Source organism: Patagioenas fasciata, chromosome 13 (genome assembly GCF_037038585.1).
Source record: "Patagioenas fasciata isolate bPatFas1 chromosome 13, bPatFas1.hap1, whole genome shotgun sequence".
NCBI classification, from domain to species: Eukaryota; Metazoa; Chordata; class Aves; order Columbiformes; family Columbidae; genus Patagioenas; species Patagioenas fasciata.
The window spans coordinates 11,086,207-11,107,617 of NC_092532.1; the positions used below are offsets into that span (position 1 = coordinate 11,086,207).

The 21,411-nt window shown below is 42.9% G+C and overlaps 1 protein-coding gene across 2 annotated transcripts; it reads right to left on the reverse strand.

Moving 5' to 3' along the window:
* Positions 1-6,229: 6,229 nt before the first annotated feature.
* Positions 6,230-21,411, reverse strand: MTHFSD (methenyltetrahydrofolate synthetase domain containing). Of its 2 annotated transcripts, none has more exons than XM_065847968.2 (8): positions 21,342-21,411; positions 21,049-21,152; positions 18,932-19,045; positions 18,573-18,686; positions 16,427-16,517; positions 15,479-15,591; positions 15,140-15,265; positions 6,230-7,152 (listed from the first exon to the last, which is right to left on the reverse strand). In XM_065847968.2, exons 1-8 carry the CDS (start codon positions 21,367-21,369, stop codon positions 6,631-6,633), a joined length of 1,212 nt encoding a protein of 403 aa, XP_065704040.1. In that variant the 5' UTR covers positions 21,370-21,411; the 3' UTR covers positions 6,230-6,630. The 2 variants fall into 2 exon arrangements, with proteins under 2 accessions (XP_065704040.1, XP_065704041.1); XM_065847969.2 differs by lacking the exon at positions 18,932-19,045 and adding an exon at positions 19,088-19,201.

A 21,411-nucleotide genomic window follows, 5' to 3' on the forward strand; every position in this document is an offset into this window, starting at 1 on the left:
TTTAATCATGGGAAGAGATGTGGGGATGCTGGCAGTGCTGCGTTCCTTCAGCAGTTCTTACACTGGTGTATTAATAAATACATGGGCCTAAACGTAGTTGTTTATTTAAAGCAGCAGAAGTTGAAAGACCCAGAATGGTACAGAAAGTGCAATTCTGAGGCTCAGCTCAGCTTCAGGCTAATTACTAAAAAAATAAGCAAACACACCTGGGAAAGCAAGATGACAGGACCTGGAAAGTTTTGCAGGGACTTATGGTACCAAAGTTCACTTGGAACAGAAGTTGCTACAGCAATTGTGTTGCTCTGTGGTGGTGAAGAAAAATCACTGCGGAGTGATCGCCTCCTTCAGAGAGATGGAAACGCCATGCTTTGGAGTCTGAGCAGCGCAGGTGCCTGGAAACACTCTGAAAACATGATATCCCTCTGGAAAAACTGCAAGTATTGCTTGTCTGAACAATTATTCACTCAAAAATACTAAGGAGTGGCAGCAATGGATACACTAATGACTAGAAATGTAGAAGCTTTTGCAGCATTTCATGAATGTTTCCCTTATTTTCCCTGCCTTTTTTTTTTTTTCCCTTTCCCATCTAACAGTCCTGTGTGTTTGCCTTAGTCCTCAAAGAAAGAATAATCACCCTGGTTTAGTTCTGTGTGCTCCTGCATGGGGTGTGTGGACTGTAACACACTTCTGTGACTTGCTAGACCTTTGGAGGAGGGACGTTTTGGGGAAAAGGATATTGATTTCTGTCTCATTTGTCACAGGGCAAGAGAGCTGTGGTTTGTCCCTGGTCTGAAGAGAGGCTGGTGTTGGGTACCTGGAGCAGGAGGATCGTACAGCAGGGCTGGCCGGTGGCTCTGGCAGGAACATGGAACCAGGGACCGCGACATGGCAGCTCTTCCTTGGGAGGCAACAAGATGCCCATCTGGGACATCAGGTACCCATCACATAGAAAAGTGCAAAGGCTATCACACTGTGGTTTTTTTGTTTCAGAGAGAGAGCTTTTGATGAGTTTCTAGTCTGTTCTCTCCAGTTGTTTTCCAAAGTGGTAGGAATTACCAGTCGCATCTCGTCTATCAGGAGCCACCTCTGCATTCCTCATTTTCCCACTCGTAAAATGGGGATGTTGCTGGGGCCACTGTAAAGATTTGACTAGATAGGTCCGTATCCTGAACTCATTTCTCCCCGTGACTTCAGTGGGATGCTCAGCCCAGAACAATGGCAGGATACATGACCCTAAACATTTCTGCAGCCCTTTCAAAGATGAAAAGCAGTGGCTTTTCTACCTATGTCAGTGTAGGGGCGGGGAAACGCTTCATGATGTTTATAGCAGACATCACGGACATTATACACGAAAACATGGGAAATGGTGCCCTTTTCTTGGAGGGAGATAATCTTTAATAGATGGCAATGAGGAAATAAAAGCATTTGTACACAACAGGCTACCTCACTAAGGGGTGTGTTTGCCCGAGTAATGTGGCCACAGTCACAGATGTTTCCTCCAGAGCCAGAACTGCTGCACAGGGCTGTTCCTTCTGAGGAACCGGAATGAGAGAAATCCCAGCACACGCTCTTCCTCCCTCTCCTCATCCCTTGCTGCAGTTGTGGAGAAAAACTAAGGCCCAGTAGTAGATTTTTTTTTTCAATGGAAACATTCCCTTAAAAATGTTCGTCTCTTTGGAGCAGTAGAAGAGGATGAAATTACAAAAAAAAGGCATGATTTGAAGACAGTATTTAACCATCCATTTTCTGAGATATTTTATTAGTCTCCAATGATACTGAACTAAAGCCAGATTGGCTTCTGGGAAGGGGCCGGGGACTGATGTGCAGAGATGCCAGAGGGCTGGATGAGGACCTGGTTGTGGGATGCAGGAGAGGAATTTACTCCCTTCCCACACTGATAGTGAGGTGGTTGTTTTTTTTTTTTTTTTTATTAAATATAATTTCCTTTTTCTCTCGATAGAAACAAATCTCTGTGTGACAAGAGTCAGAGAGTAAGACTACATAGCAACATGGCTTGTTTACTGGCTGTTTTCAGTGGATTGAAGCTGTGTGGCCTTGTCCTCATTCCAGGCAACGCATGGACAGAGCTGTCTGGAGGAAAACCCGACGAATTGTATAGTTTTCAGCGCCGAGTGGCAGTTAGCCACCTCGCTTTTATTGTTAGCAGATCGCAATGTTGCCTCGCTGCTATGCCACACACCACGCTGTGACTAATATCATTCAACAAAAGAAAATCCCCTCCGAAATGACTCGTGTTCTCCAGCCGAATGGATCTGGTAGAGGCTTCATTCATCCGATCCTGTTTTTTTTTCTCTGCATCTCTCCCCCAAGCGAGGATGGGAAGAGCAGGAGAATCACCCTGGGAAGTTCAAGTCCATGATGTAGCACCTCGGGTGGTCACTGCTGGATCCCACACCCTCTCAGCTGCCATCAGAGCGGAGCTGGGTTTGCTCACACTGACCAGTCTCCAGAGTTGTTCAGCGTCTTTCCCCACCGAACCCTCCAAAAGAGAGGCGTGCAGGAACAACATCCCAACTTGTTTGTGCCATGAAAGGAGCTGGAAAGAATGCACTGAACCACATGACAAGCAAGGACATCGGGCTGCACAGAGAATAGAAAGACTTCATTTTTAATTAATTCTGAACAAAGTTGGCTCAGTAAAGTTCCCATTGTACTGCTGAACTTTTCTTCTCATCGCACAGCAGTGAGATGCTGGCTCCTCTGCTGCTGCAAGTGAAGGAAAATCAAGACTGTGTTAGGGATCACTTCATTTCCTATTAAAAGCAGACTACCCATCCATCACCAGCATTTCAAACTTTTCTGCAGCATCCAGGCACTTTGGCATTGTGGATGTTTTTATCATGAGAGTCTTATGAAGCAAGGATGTCCTCCTGTCCCTACAGAAAGAAAATGGGAGTTATGTGCTTAAAGACATCTTCTCCCCATTGTTCTGGGCATAAAAATGTTATTACAGAGGACAGGCTTGAAGATTCAGGACTTTGGAGTCCTGGACTGGTGCTTCAGTCGCAGCAATAAAGAGGGGATGCAAGGGCTGGTATCCACCCAAAATGAGGCACATCTACATAGAGGTAACCTAAATCAACCTATGTGCTAACAGCAAGGCTACAACTACAACAGGTACAACATGAATTATTGCTTGAGTAAAGGTTCTCATCTTTAAAGCCTGGTCATTCAGACTGTAAATTCTTCAGGGCCCAGACTTTGTGGTTTGATTGTCAGTAAGATATCTTGCATACTCTTGGTCTGAGCTGAAGTACAACATAAGCAGGCTGCAGTTCCTTGGATTTCATTGAGATCAGAGCCCAAGGATTCACTAAAATGTATTCCATTTCAGAGTTTTGTGGATTTAGGGAAAAGTCAGAAGTGACTCATCTGTAACTGAAGTCTTCTTGAGCATGCAGAGAGCCTGGAACAATAGATCTAAGAGATCCAGGCTGTCCCATTCACTTTTTCTTCAAAATCTGCTGTTTCCTCAAGTAGGAACTTGGTCAGCCCACAAGAAAAAATCCACATCATACAGCTAAAGACACCAGAAGGCCATGTAGGCGTGTGCCTTGGGCAGTCTTGCGTTATTTAATTAAATAGCAATTTAGCATCTTACATTGAAACATCTTTGAGCTGAAGATGAGCATCTTCCCAAGCAGCAGCAAGGACTCCATCCTCGTCACTGCCTCCTGTGCTGTCCAAGACAGAAATTGCATCCATTTCAGAGTCCAGAGGCTCCAACTCCTGCTGTGTTGCTACATGACACATTTCAGAAAGCCTTCTCTGCACAGGTAAGCTTATAGAACAGCTTTCCTGCAAGTCATGGAGAATTTTTTTTTTTCCCCAGAACCTAAATACACAAGCTCTTGTTTTCCCTGTGAGAATCCTACAGCAATACAAAGGTGATTTCTGAGGACTTTGTTTTGCCTCTATCTAACCTCTAACTACTAAATCTCTGCAGCAGCTCTGAACCCTGGTGAGCCTTCTGCAGCTTCAGGCTCCAATTTCAAGAGCTGCCTGGACTCATTCCTTTCCCCCAGGTTGTTGCTCTTGAAGCAGAGATGGCACAAATGACACTTCTACCTGCACTTCAGTTGCTACTGATCTGCTGAAGCTGCTGGTGAGAGTTTGGCAGCTTGTTGCAAACCCATGTGGAGCTGCTGCTACCTGGAATTAAAAACCCTCTTTGATGACTTTAAGATAGCAAGGCCCAAAATACCCTGCTGTTTATTAATAACCTGGATCAAAAATTAATACTGAAGCTGGAAATACAGTTATCATAGCATAAACATTATTACTCCAGTCCATTCAAAATGCTTACTTAAGCTTACAGTAATTATTTTTCTTCTCTGAGCCTAACTACAGTTTCATACCTTGGTCTAGTTAACAGCTTCTCCACAGTGCAGTTGCATTGTTAATTGCCTATTGGAAGGTAATGAGATATTAGGTAGTGTGGCGAAATGAGACCTCACAATACACGACAGGAAAAAAGCAACAGGCTCAAAGAGAACTGCAGCAATCTGCCCAGCTCACCCCAGGGATTACACTCAAAACCACAGCTACAAACAAAAAAATATCTAGATGTGTTTATCAAAAAAACCCTCACCAGACACTGACTGCACACAGGGCTGAGAGCAAAGCAAGCAAACATTTATGTGTCACATAACATAGAAATGTGTCTGCACCGAAACTTCAGATGTTAAGAAGGGAAAGATGGTAGAGGATGAAACTCCTACCAATTTGACCAAAAAACCCTGTTTCCATCTCTTATGCAATAATTTTCAATGCTGGAAGTTTTCATTGGCAGAATAACTGCTTTTTAACTGCTAAGGTCACTTGGGCATCTTCAGCACAGCAAGCAGTATTGCAAGAGTCAAAAAGAACATCAAATGATCATGTTACTTAACTTACTGTTATTTGGGAGTGGAAGGCAGTAATGTATAATTTTTTTTTTCTTTCCTTTCCTCTGCTTTCTAAGCTCATGATGTAATGAGTACGTTTAAGTAGTAACATAACTCCTGACTCTTACCCTTGAAGTGCACAGCTACTGAAATAAGATGCAGAGGAGTTTGTAGTGCTTATGTTTTAATTCAGACTAAGTGATATGGAAAATAACTTTGAGCTGGAGAAAAAGAGAGCATTTTAGAGCTCAGCACTAATTTTTTTCCAGAAACTTTTCTTTGCTTACCTTACAAGAAGTTGAAGCAATGCTCTTCTTGAGCACCTCTGTACAGAGAACATGATAATTATGAGAACTTTTTACTTAATACTGTATGAAATGTCTGACCCTTGAGGCAGAATTATGTGCTTAAAATATACTTAACAGCACCCTCTGGCTAAAAAAAGTTTCCACCTCATACCTAAAAAAATATCCATTTAGCTGCTTACTTTGACTATGTGCCCAGCATCAATGGCAAAAGTGCTTCTGTTTAGAAAGGATGGTTCAGCCAAAATTCAACTTGTTTTTCAGGAATAGGAAACCAAAGGGGAAAAAAATGTAATAAAAGCCATACCAAATAAATCATCATTCTCTTTTACACTGTAACTGAGTGTTCATGTGTGTGCAATTCTTACTGTTCAAGCTAGTACTTGACAACACTTTCACAATGAAAAGTTGTCTGACCCTCAGCACTGCCTGATGTTGTAGGTGCAGGAAGACCACACTGGTGCTGACAAAGGCACAGGAGGAACAGGCTGTGCTACAATGTCCAGCAACTCTTCCAAAAACTCCACACCAGACCAGTCACCCACAAGTTTTGACTGTGGTCTGTCTGCTTTTCGTTCCCACTACAATGATTAATATTAATGTAATTGCACAGAGACAATGGAATCACACCAAATTATAAGAGACAAGATAATAGCAAAAAACATCTGTTTTATAATTACCTGCATCCATGAAAAAGGCACCTGAAGTGTTTTGGGGAAAAAGCAGAGGAGAAAACTCATCTCTCCTCTGCTAGATAGAAATAAAAAATACAAGGTTTACAAAGGGCTGAATTAACAAAAGAAAGCTGAGAAAGGGGCTACCATCCCTTACACCTGATGTTAACAGCTATTACTAGAACTTGGTGGCTGAGCCAGCATTTCCACAGCTGTTCTTCAAGAGCACAAAACAAAAAGAGCAATCTCTCCCTTCAGCCACTTTTATGAAAAACATGTTGAAAACTCCCAACAGGAAAACCCCATTTTTTTTAGTAAACAGAACTGTAACCCTTAAGACAGATTTTCTGCAGCTGGCTTTTAATCTCACAAGTACCAATTTGCAGGTACAACCTTTAGATGACAGAACACAACCACCTCGCACACAGCTACCAAAGGGCAGATTTTTGATCCAGGCCCAACAAATGTACACACCAAAGAGCAAACCAACCCAATGAAAAACAAAAAAAACAGAGCGTGAGTACTTCATGGATTACCCTTTAGAGAAAAGGCCCCTCTGTCATCTGTCTGGACAAATCCACTTGGCTTGCACAACTGCAGGAATGAGGCAGGGAAGTCAGCTGTGAGATGTACGCCTCATTTACTCAAAGTTGGCCTTGAATTTCCTTGTTTAGCCTGCAGAAATCAGAGGATATGCTAACATCCTCGAAAACTTAGGTTGGCTTCTCTTTTTCCCCTCTCTATTCATATTAGTTTATGACTTTTGATTTCTCCATACCCTTTGCTTCTCTGATTCTTGGCCAGCTCAACTCGCAACATCTTACCCCCAAGGCTCAAGCCTTTCAAAGAAGATACGGCGCTCTCTGCGGTCGCTTTATCCTTGTACTCGAGAAAAGCCTTGTGCTGTGCTCCTTGCCAATTCAGTCGTAAAGGAGTTGCCTGGAATTCCCTTAAAGCACATTTCAGCTCGCTCACTCTTACGCTGGGAGGTATGTTCCCCACATACACAGTAGTAATCATGTTAGATTCCTCTAATCTGGGACTTAAAGAATCACTTTCAACATGATGTTGTCCTGTTTGAGCTAAGACTATTGCAGTCTTTGGTATTGTGCTTTCAGCTGTCGCCTTCTCATTTGATACTGCTGGTGTGTTGGCATTTGCCAAATCCGAATGTTCGTCTTGGAGGGTAACATCCTTGCCAGCCTGCTTCTCTCTGTATCGAAGACTTTTTAGGATGGGGATTTTTTCCAGCATCTCATAGCTGACCTAAAAAGGAGGAAAACAGATACAATCATGAGATTTCTCTCCTCCCAGAAAAAGGAGAAGACCATCAGGACCCATTTGTGCCATAAAAAGAGAGGAACCTTATTATATTGCTACCATTCAGAGTGCCAGAGCATTCAAAATGTTACTAATTGCTGGCCCGATTCTGAAGTTGCTCCCTAAATACACATTGCAAGACAAAAATAAGCATTAGGTACTCTTCAAGCAAGCAGCACAATGTAGATCCAGCAGGAAAATCAAAACCAAACTCAGAACTATTAGATTTGACACTTATTTATCAGGGTGCTTTCAGATTCACATCTTTATTGTTATCCCTTAATATTTGCTTTGACCGAGGGCTTGTGCTCCTGCTCTGGCAGAATGTCACATGCCTACAGCTCATCAGACCATCAGGGACTTTCATTCTGCAGACCTCCTTGTGCTCTTTTTCCCCCAAAACAGGATATCCTGTAGGCTGGGTCCCACAATGGGGAGGGACGGCAGTGTTAGGTTTGCAGCTGGGGAGCGTGCCTTGTAGCAGGGCTCCTCCAAGTGTGGGCCCAGCTGGAGGCACGTTCTCTGGTTGTGGCCCATCACCACAACCTCCCTCTTGTCATCCAACCTCATACACCACCCACAGCTACTCATCAGATCCCACATTGGTCTGCTGGGTTGGATCACAGAACAGAAAGGCACCCGGATGCTGCACTTCAAAACTGTGAAGCCTTTACCCCCTACATCCACTCCCAGTTCACAAGCAGTTTTTCTGGAAGGGCTTTTCCTCCCCACAGCTGAACCGTATCCATCTCAGGCATGAAATGCCCCAGGCTGCACTCAGTGACTGGCAGGAAACCCAGTGGTTCCCCAGCTCATGTGGTCTGGCTCTTGGCTTGCAGACTGCACTTGGGAGGAGGAATAATTCATACTTGGCTGCTGGACAAGCAGAACATCCATCAACACAAGATTCAATTCTTAAATTTAGGGAGCAAAACAGAGCCTAGGGAAGCGATGTCTGAGTGAGCAGAGACCCAAACTAGTAGCCCACACAGTGTGAGCAAGCCACTGTAGCAGGGTACTGAGCCCAAGCTTAAGAGCCACTCAGCAGGCTTTACTAGACTAGCACCAGCATATCCTGGCTCAAATATGCCTGCAGATCACCCAGCTCAGATCTCTCTCATCTCAGAGAATTCCTTCTTCTACAATTACAGTCACAGTAGGTCTGGATTTGGCCACATAAAGTCTAAAATGTACCTATCTGTAGGGAGAGTAGCACAGCCCTGAAGTGACTCGAGTGGAAAAAAAAGGCAGGGTGGGAACAAGGTTAGGCTTAGGTACATGAAAGCTGGTCAACAGAAGTCTCTTAAATGTTCATAGGACTCCTCTTCTGAGGAGCCAACAAGCAAGTTTTATTTCAGGCCAAAACTAAATAAAAATATAATTTACATAAAACCTGTCCTAGCTCTACCTTGTTAATATAGTATAATATCAAAAAGCAGAATAGGACTACCCAGTATGGGCGGAAGTCACCTCCATTCTGCCACACTGCAGACTCAGAATCAAGGTGTTTGGGATAAGGCCCTTTGAACAATTTCTGAACAAATCTGGTCCGATCTGGCAACCAGCACAGGGAGGGAAGGATTTCCTCTGGGGCTCTGGGAGCCTCCATGCTCTGAAAGGTACATGCCATTTTCAGATTTTAAGGAATTATTGCTCTGTGAGTTCTTGGACTGATTTGTTTTTCTCAGCCAAGAACTCAGATTGTTGTGTTTGACAGCAAACTCCCCTTCCCTAGGCAATACAACATCAAAACGATGGCTGAAGCCATCTTACTTTATTTTTACTGGCCAACAATTAGGAATATTTGTTTTCCCCTGTCAAATTTCTATGTGAAATTTAAGCTCTATGCTAATTAAACCAAACAGGAAAAACATTTTTCTGTTCTCATGCAACTAATCACTCCTGAGCCCAAAGCACAACCTCAACCTATTACCAAGTGTATGTACAGTTCCGTTCACACTGAAATTAAATGCAGTTTCCCAAGGCACGGACTGAATGTTTAGTTAGAAAGATCAATGCTACCAAGGGCAAACCCTCATTGTTTTGTAGCTTAAGGGAATCAAAGAGTTGGGCATGGAGAGGATGAGCTCTGGAACTCAGAATCATTCAAGGACAAATCAAGGAGAGGATTTTGATGATCCAAGGACCAGCAAATTCTCTAAGAGACTTCAATTCTCACTTGAGCGACGAGTGGTTTTTGGCATCTGACCAGAGCTCTTTGAGCTACCGTTTCAGGCTCCGTGCAAACTCAGGAAGATGCAGTTACAACAGCACAGGTATCTTCATAAGGGCTACAAACTAGTTTTCTATAAAAGCTGAAGTTCTGATCATCAACCACCACCCCACAAGGGAAACTTATCTCTACAGAGGGCTGAATGTAAGGTAATGATAACAGTACAGAAGCAACAAAGGCAGTTGATTTGACACTCAGATTTGTTTGTAATTGAAAACATACTGTAAAAACTCTACATTAGACAAGTTCTGACACTGTCAACTGACATCCTTCTGCCACAAAAGAGAGACAGGATTTACCTTCAGGGCTGTTTTCCCTGGGGTCTAGGAGAATCTTTCAGCTGGACCAAAGCTTTCAAATCCTTCCCTATTTTTCCCCACTTTCATATCAAGGAAAGGCAGAAACTCAGTTTGAGATTTCAGAGTTTCAATTCAACAAACCAACTTGTTACCTTTTTTGGGGTGCAGGGGGTGAGAGCCAAAGGGGCAAAGGGGGCAGTGGGTGGCAGAAAAGACGAAAGATCTTGCTCTGCTCTTGCAAAATAGCAAACAAAAGAACTCTGTGGTAGTACAATGTGTTGCTAATTATGATCATGCAAAAAGTTTCTTTTGTGTTGTGAGCTGTGGAGGACTGCAGTGATTTATTTCCATGTGGAGAGAGGCCAGAGATACTCCTCCTCTCCTTCAAACAAGCTGCACGTTTCTTGGTCCTGTGCTGGCTGGTCACTCCTCCCCAGCCTGGCCTACTGCTTTACACTAAGCCAGGATGCAGGGACTTGTGTTCTACTCCAAGTCTAGTTGACCCAGTTATGCGGACCTGGGCAAAGCCAGTGCCAGAAGCTTCTTCCCTTGCTTCTCTCATCACTATAAAGTCAAGGCCAAACCATTTATTGATGTTTGTAAACTTTGTCTTGAGTGTTGGGATTTAGCTGAAGGATTGGCTTTGGCAGTGAAGCCAGCTGAGAAGTTTCCTATTATCCCTTGACCAATTCTCAGGCCAGTTCCATACTTCAGCCCTCTGGGGTTGGCCAACAGAAGTGCTTATGGGTCTATAAACTCAGTAGCTGAAGCGATTCAGGTTAAAAATAACTCCACCAAAGGCAATTAATCATTTAACAATCCTTCCTACTCCCTGCCATGCCTGGGAGAGCCTTGGGGAAAGAGGACAGCAGGGTAGATGAATTCTTCTGGCACACAATGACCAGGCTATGGGAAAGGAGCTGAGAAGGGAAATGTGGCCCCTTTCTGACCAAAACTTGAAGAAAACAGTCCTGACCGCCGATTGCCAATACAAACCTTACAGCACTTAACCCTGAGCGTCCACTCTTATGACACCTGGTTTGGTCCCCAAACAACGTACCAGCAGATGGATTCTGCAATGTCTCTGCTGCAACATCAGAGCCCTCTTCAACCTCTGTTATTCCAGAACAGTGAACATAGCCACTTTCAATATTATGCTCGGGAAAATGAAAGATGTGTTTGTTCTGTGACAGAATGAGTAATGCTGACCCCTGATACAGTGCGGGCCAAGCCAAACATCACTTTGATTTCCCTGGCAGTGGAGGCGGTGCAGTTCTGATGTACGGCAGACGAGGGAAGGACAGCTATAGATTGGAGAGCATGCTACGTCTGCTATTTAATTCTGCTTTGCACATCAACTGATGTGGCTCAAGATGGAGACAGATGCTGCTGCCCTAGAAAGCTGTGAGCAAGATCAAACACTCCTTAGTAGAGGAAATTCACCAGCCCTTTCCAGTACCGAGGCTGATAGGCAGAAGGTGTTTGAAAGATTTGTCTTTGCCCACCCTGAGGGTTGTCTGATCCCAGACTCCTCATAAAGGCCTCCAGGACTGAGCCTACTTCTTGTCTCCTTAATTGGTTGCTTGTTTCAAGGAGCACTGAGCTCACAGGGGTTTAAAGCACAGACAAAGCCAGAACAGCTAGGACAGGCCAGCACAGTTGAACATTTTATCATTCATTTGCACAAAATGTCCAAATATGTGCACGCAATCTGAGGGCATATTTCTGGGAGCTGGCAGCCCACAAAGTCTGCTAGTGTCCCTCAGGAGAAACTTATGCAACCCACATTTGGAATCCATCAGCAAAAACTGATTACACGGACTCTGCAGCAAGGGTCAGATTTGCAAAGGTGTTGAGACATTTAACCATGTGTGGAAGCATGCCCTGCTCACACTATCCCTCCAAAAAAACAAAACAAAACCAAACCCTGGCTAAACTAACAGCAGCCTTCTTCTGATGGCAATGCTGTGTCCCTGCTAAAGGTTTTGCTAGCTTGAATGTGTGAAATTTTTGAGCTTTAAAACCTCATTTTACTTTTGAAATTCTCTATCACAGACCCAAACCAAAAGCTTCCATCTCTGCCACTGCTCATTCAACACCAGACCCAGGGATTCCCTTCAGTTCATTTCATTTTGGGAAAAAACTTTTCCCACATCTACAAAATTCTCAGAAAAAAAAAATATTAAAGAAACAGAAGGAAATGCTTGGTAAAAATCTAGTGATTTTTCCACCAGCTCTTCTCATTTCCCTCTTCATGACCCCAAGTATTTTAATTGGTCTGTATAGTTTCAATTTAAAATAAGCACAGCACAAATAACTTCGTAATTGTGACAAATATAATAGCCAGTGTCACAGATAAAGATCACAGCTACCCATACAAAATACTAAATGAGAAATAACTTGTTTCGTGAATTTAGAGTTCCCAGAAACAATGGGTTAGATTTTCAAGACAGATGAAGCCAAATAATGCTCCACTGGCATCCAAATAAAGTTTTCCAGAGCACTCTGAGCAGCTCTTGCTGTCCTCCAAGAGCACATAACTGATTTTTCAAAACCCTGAATTCAGATGCAGAAAACTTACCCATAAACACACTCCAGCACTGTCTGTGTATTTAGAAGGATTTCTAGAGCACCTAGCACCGATGTTGATATTGCTTTTTGGTATTAATAATATTCTAGAACTTATACTTTCTTGGAAGGCTTTAAATCAGCATTTCTGTGACGTAAGTCCCAGCAAGTAATTCACGTTTTTCCTGTTTGGAAAAACATACTACCTTGACAGCAAGAACTAGCTCAGCTGGAAATTCTGCACTGAGAAGAACTGATAGGAGACAACTGAGAGCAAGTCATGCCAATTACTTCAAGATACGAATCATTTACTCACAGAGGAACACCTATTTACCCTGTATCTGACACACCATTTCCTTCCTACACAGCACAGAACAAACAAAAATGTTCCAGGAAAATGCAGCACCTCTTTGAGCACAGAAATCTAGCCCAGAGACATGAATTTTGTTTGCTGCTTAAGTACCTTCTTACCTCTTTGGAGCTGAAACAGAATGTTTGGAGCTGCAAACAGAGTGTGTGTATTATGGCTATTTATCCTAACAGCTTCAGAAAAACACACCCTTTACAACAATGCTTAGCTGTAATTCCATGTTTGCAAACACCTTTAATTCAAGCTCCTAAATCAGCATCTTTGCTTGATCCAGCCATGTTCCTGAGGGCAAACTCTTTTGCAAGGTATTTTACGCATTACACATCTTAACAATACAGTTAAGCTACCTTCTGTTGACAAAACACCCTATCTGGAAGTGGGTTATTTATTTACTCACTCCCTCTTGGTTCATTTAGTTTTGCTCTGAGGAATGGCAATGCACCAGTAAAGCCAGGATTTGAAGGAGAAAAGAATGTAGAGAAAAGGATGTAGAAGCAGCCAGGACAAGTCAAAGGATAAACACTTAAATAACCTGTATCAAATCCTGCATTTTTAAACACCCTGTTGGTCAACTAGACCTCCCACCTCCAAGACTCTCTCTGTACAACAGCTCATCGTACAGTTGCCACCACAAACAAAACATACACGAGTGGTTCAGCTCCCTGTGAAAGAATAGTGCTAATTTCTTTCTTCTTCATATAGACAGGACATTTTGTTCTTGTCCCAAAACAATTGAAACGTAATGATCATCCCTGCTCTGACTAGTATTATCCCATTATCCCCCATTATTCTTATTTAATAAACATACGCTCTGAAGAACAGACAAAAGCAGCTTTAGTGTTAAAACAACATCTAAATATTCAAATAAAGGCTCAATCATGTGATGTGCTCCATTCTCAGTGAAAGTTGTAGAAAATTCAGTGAGAGTTGCATTTTTCAGGCAACACCACTAATGCAGTTGTGCCAGACACTTGATTAGTTTATGAGGCATAAATTATAATACGGATCTTGATTTTTTTTTTCCCTCTGGAAAGCAAAGAACTGCAGAGGCAACATCAAATTTGATACATCGTTTGGGACCGACTGATTTTTCATGAGTGGCAAAAGTTCCACAAAAATTCAACAGCCCCTCTAAGAGGCTGCATTCCTCAGACCTTTGAAAAATGTCACTGCTAAAGGGAATCAGACAGAAAAATGGGAATCAGGCAGAAAAAAGTGTTAGCAAGGCCACTTACTGAGCCTGAAGTCTGACACTAAGACAGACTGTGATCAAAAGTATGCTGGCAAGATGGATGGACCACAAGGGGTAGGCCTTCAAAACAATTACATTCAATAATATCCTAAAAAAATTATGTTTCAAAAATAATTCAATGGAAAAAATGCACCAGTACAGACAGAGCTTTTATTTATTTATAACCCCAAATCCTCAACCACAGGCAGGGTAAAATACTCTCCCACTATAGGAATAAAAATAGCAATGGCTAGAATTGTTTGTTGTAGATACATCACCTTAACAAATTTAATGCTTTTTGCTGGCTGGAAAGTGGTCAACAAACAACTCTTGATTTCCCTAGAAGTATTCACTAGGAATTAATTCCTCCGTGGTTTCTGCAAGACATTGGTATGCTATTCCTCATTTCAGGGTTCCTACTGTTATTCAGTCATGCGGGATTGTGTCTGCTCCCTAACTGGATGATTTTAGGAATGAAAATCTAATGAGACAAAGTTTTCCCAGCACGAATTTCCATTAAAACAATTCAGTAAATGCTTTTCTGAAACTATCTGTGAAGCTGCTAAAGTTTTTGGCAATTTTGGGGTGGTGTGAGCCAAACTCATACAACAATGATTATCAATAATGATTCATTACTTAAAACAGTAGAAAGTCACTACTCCTCACCTGAAAACAAGTTACAGGCACAAATTCATCTGCCCTTTGAAACTAATCCCATACATCCACTATGTAAAAAGCAACGTACCAGCCATTAGGTCACATTTTTTTCACAACCAGAACAGCACATATTCCGCCCATTCCACGCAGTCTAAGGCCATAAAGTTCTCTCTGTGGTGCTGCCTCCAGAAAAGGAAGAGACCATTTCAATGAGCACCGAGAAATAAAACACTGAAGGTGGAGAAGCCTGTCGACTTACATGACTGTTATACAGCCAAGAACTACAACATCTATCTTAAAAATTCACAAATGTTTCCAGTGATTCTCACTATATAATCCATCTTAAACAGCAACTGCAGTTTCACTAATGTATTTCTCCTCCTCACCATCATCACTTTAAAAACACAGAACACACACACACACATATATTGTTGTTTTGTTTCATCCAAAAAACAAACACCCAAAAAACAAACAAAATGTGTTTTTAAGACAACAAATGTGTTTATATGTAAAAATGGGGGACTTATCAACAGAATGTAGGTACCAATAAGCCACTGTTAACACAGGTAACTTACCTTATGCCATAATATCCCCTGCGGTTTTGGTCGTTTGCAATCAGTCTTGATAGTTCTAGTTGGAGTGAGTATATAATCCACAGTTACATCATGATCATCAAGAAGCTCTTCTGCTATGTCAAGCACCTACAAGGAACAAGAGATTAGGTAAATAGTAAAAGCAAACTCACCAAAAAGATGCACTGTTCCTGATGTCTCGCAACATGTGCAAGTCTGTCAGTGACAGTGGAAATGAAGTAAGGATGCTGCACTAACATCATTCCAAGTCTCTTCTCCAGACAGAACATTCAGTATCACACAGTTCTGACTCACTGCTTCAGAATGGATATTTTAACTTACCTGACAGTCATGTACAATAGTAACTACAGGTGTATCCTCCTGCACTGCACCCATTGACACCATCATTGCATATTCCATGTCTGCATAACCTTCTCCTTTTCCAATTCTCCATCCTAAAATACACACAAGCAAATGGTGACAGTAAACACAGAAACAGCAGAGTGGAAGTGCTGGTAACTGTGAAAAACATGCAATTAAACTAAGCAGCCTGCAACAGATAAACCAAGCAGAGAGTTTTCACTTGGGAAAAATTCAGATCAGTTTCTCTCAGAGAATGCAACTTTCCTTGGAATCAGCACTGAAATTAAAATAAAACGTTAGTTTCAATTAATACCTCAAGGATCCCAGAAGCCTCTCATTCAGAGTGAATCAAATTTGGTCCAGTAATGTAGAAGCCTATTTATCCATTGTAATTATGAACCCTCTACTCATGTCAAACTTCGGAAAGTCTGGGTCACACACAAAGAGCATGTTATTTTTAGGCAAGGGATAAAATCAGCAGAAAATGTTACACCACCAGCAGGTCTTCAAAATAGTGTAAAATGCAAAATCTGATTCCTGAATAGGTACAGAATCAACAGCTGTAACACATGTCCTTTCGCACACTGTGAGAACAGGGAGCCCTCTGATGCTTTTAAAATAAAGAAACAAAATAAAAAATTTCTTGTCTGAATAGTTCTACTGATGGTCAAAACACTGGCCCCCATGCTCTAAACCACAGTGCTGTCTACCCACTAAGTCCTGGCAGCATTGTCGCAAAGCAGGAGTTGATTCTTCCTAGTTGAATTGGGACCAGTGACTTGTCACAAAGAAGAGACAGAACTCAAGCCCGTAATTCAGTTCCAAAGACACATTCATATCTGCCAAAAGGAACACGTAGTGTAGCTCAGTGAGATTGTGAATCGTGACTTAGAATCCTTCTGAAAAGCTTACATGGCTTTATCTTACCTTTTTCAGAGACAGCCACTGATCCTACAACAACCAAGTCCACTCGTGCTTTCCCATCGAGACCTACAGGCACACTGTATTCTTTTATACCCTGTAAGAAAAACATAATTTTAGGTTTGCAGAGTGCAGACTCTTCCAACCAGCAAGTAAGGAATCCAGAATGTTTTGATAAATCCAAGTAACTCCCCACGTTTCCAAGTGTTTCTTCCATGTATAGCCAAGCTGTACATGTCTGGAAAGCTATCCTCTAGGGGATCCTAGAATATATTCCCTACTACAGCGACAAGAATTTTGGCACACTTCAAGGAGAGCTAAGGGAGGTAGACACTTTACTAAGCAAGGTTACTTATTTAGGATCAAAAATTCTTTTTTTTTTAAACCCTTTATTGGGCATCTCTTTCTAAAAATGAGGTCAAATGACACTTCCTACACTACTAGTACCTTAAAGTCATGATATGTAAATTTAATACCCATGAGAAATATCAGAGTGCTATGAATTCTTCAATTAATTCTCAAAGTTAGATACAGACAGCTATAGCATAAAGATGTTAAGCTGCTTGTCTGAGTCACACAAAATGCTTTACTGAAGCACAATCAGGTACCCAAGCTGGATCACACTCCATTTCACACCACAATCCCTGCACTGCCAGCTACTCCACACCTCTATCTTTAAATATCTTCCAAAGCTGCCTACATTCCTCAACATCTTGCTGTGCGATCATCACTCAGGATGTGCCACTGCCAAATTAAGCTATCTTGACTGAAATGTTTTATCTAAGATACTAATGAACAGAAAAACTCATTGTTCCTGACAAGTGAGAAGAAAAACCTTGCACAGTTCTATAACCCTTTTTTCCTTCCCCTCCCTCCCCTCTCAGTTCCACCAATCCCTTTTCAGGCTCCTCTGTAAAGAACATATCCTAATAAAATGCTGTACAGAGCTGCAGAAATTAAAACTGGTGTTTACTTGGGCTTTCAAACATCAGAGGTTTAAAACTTTTAGAAAGATATCTTATGATTCATTCATCCTTAATACATATGTACAGCATAACGTAAATCACACCAGTTCAACTTTGTGCTAAGTTAATCCTCACAATAAAAAGCCAATTATTTGACGTGTAGAGCACAAAACCAAAAACATGGGTCATTTGTGAGTATCAGTAATAACGCTCATTATCCACTTCACAGCAGTGTGGTAAGAATTGTTTGCACAGTGCTTTGTAAACATAAACTGCTAATAGTATTTATTTATTCGTATGCCTGGTTGGGGGAAAAACCAGACATACGGTGATAAAATCAGAGATCAGATATGAGGCCTGAAGCAGGTCAAGAGAAAGGTCTCCTTTAAAAGTGCTCTTCAACCCTGAAAAGCTTAATTAGTTAATGACTTTAATACAAGTTCCAACAAACAAAGACGCTACTAATTACTGTCCATTTACAACCCGCCGTTATATAGAGGATTACTGTAAAACTTTATCGCCTTTCGTGGAATATAAAAAAAGAAATAAAACATATATAGCTCGTCTATTCATTTCATACAAGTTTTCATGTCAAGTAAAGATGCATGTAAATAACGTAGGTTTCTCTGCCATATGACTTTAGCAGTACAATATGATATTTTAACACCAGAGGGCAGCAACATACCACTCTTCGAAGGAAAACGTTACACACTCTTGTAGCTCAGTTGATGCAAATGACAGAATTAATGTTTCTTTAGATTTAGGATTCTAAAAGAACTGATCTTTCCCATTTAGTAACACCTACTATTCTATCGACCAGATTATGCAAAAACTGTAAACACTAAAATATTCCTCATAGGGTTCATTAGCTCAAAACTGCAGAAGACTATACGACTACGCATTAGAAACCTAAAGATCTAACTTACCTATGAAAGCTACTCAAAACGTTCCAAAAAGCATTCAGAAAGTAGTGATACAATTTCATTAATTACCGTGAAAACATTAAATTTCTTTGTTATTTAAGTACAAACAAAAAAATATTAATGGTGTATGTGTGCACAAAACCAGGAATAACATCCCAGCAGAACGGTATTTCAGGTAGCATCTGATTTTTCACCTTCTAGGACTATCATAACACCACACTCCTCTACAAGTTAATTCAGACCTCCCCCATTTTTCATTCCTACTTGAGATGTAGCACATATTCGCAGGATCTCCTTAGTTGCACCTGGAGGTGGAATGATCTTATTGAACAGTCCAGTTCTCAGACGTGGTGTAGGAACCAACAAAGTCTTCCTTGCCTGTGTGACAAAATAAGTGATCACATTAGGAGGAGGTAGGCTATTAATGAATTATTTTTACTGTTTCACAGGTCTCTGTGTGATCAATTGTCTTACTTGCTACAGAGCCAAAAAGGCAAAGACATCGTTATACAAGAGGCCTCACAAGGTTCCCGCCAGAGAAACGGCAGGTGCTGACATAAGATGCCATCGAGCGCTGCACTGCTGTCCCACCCTCCTCCTCAGGGGTGCAAAGGTGCCGTTACCTGCAGTGCAGCCAGCCGAACACCTTCTAGAGGTTTGTCAGGATCCACTTTAATCTCACGTGCTCTGTTGAACACATCCAGCTCTTTAATAGAGCAGCAAGTTTGGTGAGACCCCTGCGTGAAGAAAGGAATCAAGAAGAGAATACATTGACTTACTTCCAGTGTTAGAAAGCGAGCGTTCTTCTGGGGAGCATCGGGATTTATTTTTACAGTATTGGCAGCTTTGAACTCCTGTAAACCCAGAAGCCTTGTCGCAGCATGGGAGGAACCCTGTTTTTGTAAGATATCAGTGAATCACCAAGGAGTTCACAGTAGAAATGGGCAATTTACAATCTTTCATCCTGTAGAGAGGCTGATTTATCCAGATTTTAAAAGTGAGTGACATATTAATAATTTTGCGATATTCCCTATGGGAAACCCTCACATATCAACAGATCCTGAGAGACTGACTAACATCTTGCAGGCCTCAGAAAAAGAGGGGATCCAAGTACACTCACTTTACCTGTCTTCACCCTCATTCATATCTATCTGAAAGCCAGAGACCAATTTCCCTTTTTTGTCAATGAATACAAATAGATTCCTTTAAACACAAGCCATGGTCAGAGACTCTTTCAGATGAAAACTATCTGGACCAGGCTCTCCTTTACAGAGACTACACTGAACTCAGAAGATTCACTTCTCAACTAAGGTGCTCAACCTCAGCAGAGTACACACTCCCCTTGTAATTTCACTTCTGATATCCCCTTTTTTAAAGGCACGATAGAGTCTCAGGCTTCCTCTACCTGCTTCAGTGTCAAACTAAGGCAGAATGTTTCTGCCAGTCCCTTGAGCAAAAGCATCAGAGTCCATCTCCTAATGCTGCTCATGGGCTAAAACACTCAGCACATCCCCACGCTACTTTGGTCATAATTTCTTCAATACATGGCAGATACATGGCTGCACACCTTAAGCTTGGATTAAAACAGGCAGATGATAAAGTGGTGGCCTCAATACTTGAAAGTCCTCTTACTTCTTCCTCCCACCCATCAAACTAAGGACACAACAAAGCCAGAGCAGGAGGAAGCGTTCTCCCACAAACACTTTGTCAGCAATCACTTGGTCACCAGTCACATTTTAGCAGCACACTGTATGTTCCTCGGCTAAGTCCTACAAGATGTGTGACCTCAGCTTTCCATCCCAATGGATGTGCTGAATGCCCTAGGGAATGAAATCCACTTCTACGTGCCTCAGTTTCCCCACCCGTAAATACATCTACCTCATTCACAAGGTGGTTTCCATAGGATCACAGAATTATTTCGGTTGGAAGAGACTCTTAAGATCATCAAGTCCAAATATAACCTAAATCTAGCACTAAACCATGTCCCTAAGAGCCTCATCTATATGTGCTTTAAACCTCTCTAGGAATGGTGACTCCACCACTGCCCTGGGCAGCCTGTTCCAATGTCCGATGGCCCTTTGGGGAAGAAATTGTTCCCAAGATCCAACCTCAACCTCCCCTGGTGCAACTTGAGGCTGTTTCCTCTCGTCCTGGTGCTTGTTCCTTGGAAGCAGAGCCCGACCCCCCCTGGCTCCAAGCTCCTTTCAGGCAGTTCAGAGATCAGAAGGTCTCCCCTCAGTTCCTGTTCTCCAGGCTGAACCCCCAAGGCCCCTCGGCTGCTCCCATCACACTTGTGCTCCAGCCCCTTCCCCAGCTCTGTTCCCTTCTCTCAACTCACTCCAGCACCTTAAGCGCTTTCTTGATGTGAGAGGCCCAAAACTGACCCCAGGATTTGAGATGCAGCCTCACAAGCACCAAGTACAGGGGGACGTTCACCTCCCTAGAAGTTTTGTATCCATTGATTAAAAGACAACATGCACCTGGCACATCTTGTCATGTGCAGATACCTGCGCTTCTTTACTCGCTGTAGATTATACACGTGTGCTGTTTGTATGGTGTTTCTCAGAGCTCTACCACCCTCTACCGTCGCTCACCAACCGCAGGAGTATGCGGTTCGCAGCTGAGGGCTGGCACGACCGGGGGAGCTGCAGGGGGGGCGCTGCCTCTCAGGGCTACAGAGCCCGAGGTTGTGGGGGGAAGAAAAAGGCCGCGGCCCAGACCCACAACTGGGTCGCCGTACCTTGAAGTTGGGGATGCGGCGGTGCACCGGCCGCGGGAAATCGGCCAGGCCGCTGGCCTCCAGGTGGTCCCATACCTTCTGCCGGACGTCCCACTTGGTGGCACCTGCGGGAGCGTAGAGCTGAGGGGCCGGCCCGGCGCCTCACGGGGGAAGTGCCGCGACCGCCGGGCCAGGCGCCGCCATCGCGCTCCCCTCACGCCAACGGTCGCGCCCTAACGACCACGACCGCCACCGCCGCCGCCGCCACCGCCGCCGCCACCCCGTCCACCCCACAGACGACCCCGCCCGCTCACCCGCGCGCAGCCGCACGCCCCCCTCCATGGCGGCGCCACCGGGAGAGAGCCTCCGCGTTGGCTCCGCCCC

Excerpts from the sequence above, each read along its gene's own strand:
- MTHFSD (XM_065847968.2), bottom strand. The coding sequence starts at position 21,369 with ATGGAGGGGGGCGTGCGGCTGCGCGCGG. Across the intron at positions 21,153-21,341 it reads GGGCGTGCGGCTGCGCGCGG|GTGCCACCAAGTGGGACGTC; the intron begins GTGAGCGGGCGG and ends ACGCTCCCGCAG. Across the intron at positions 19,046-21,048 it reads GCCGCATCCCCAACTTCAAG|GGGTCTCACCAAACTTGCTG; the intron begins GTACGGCGACCC and ends TTCTTCACGCAG.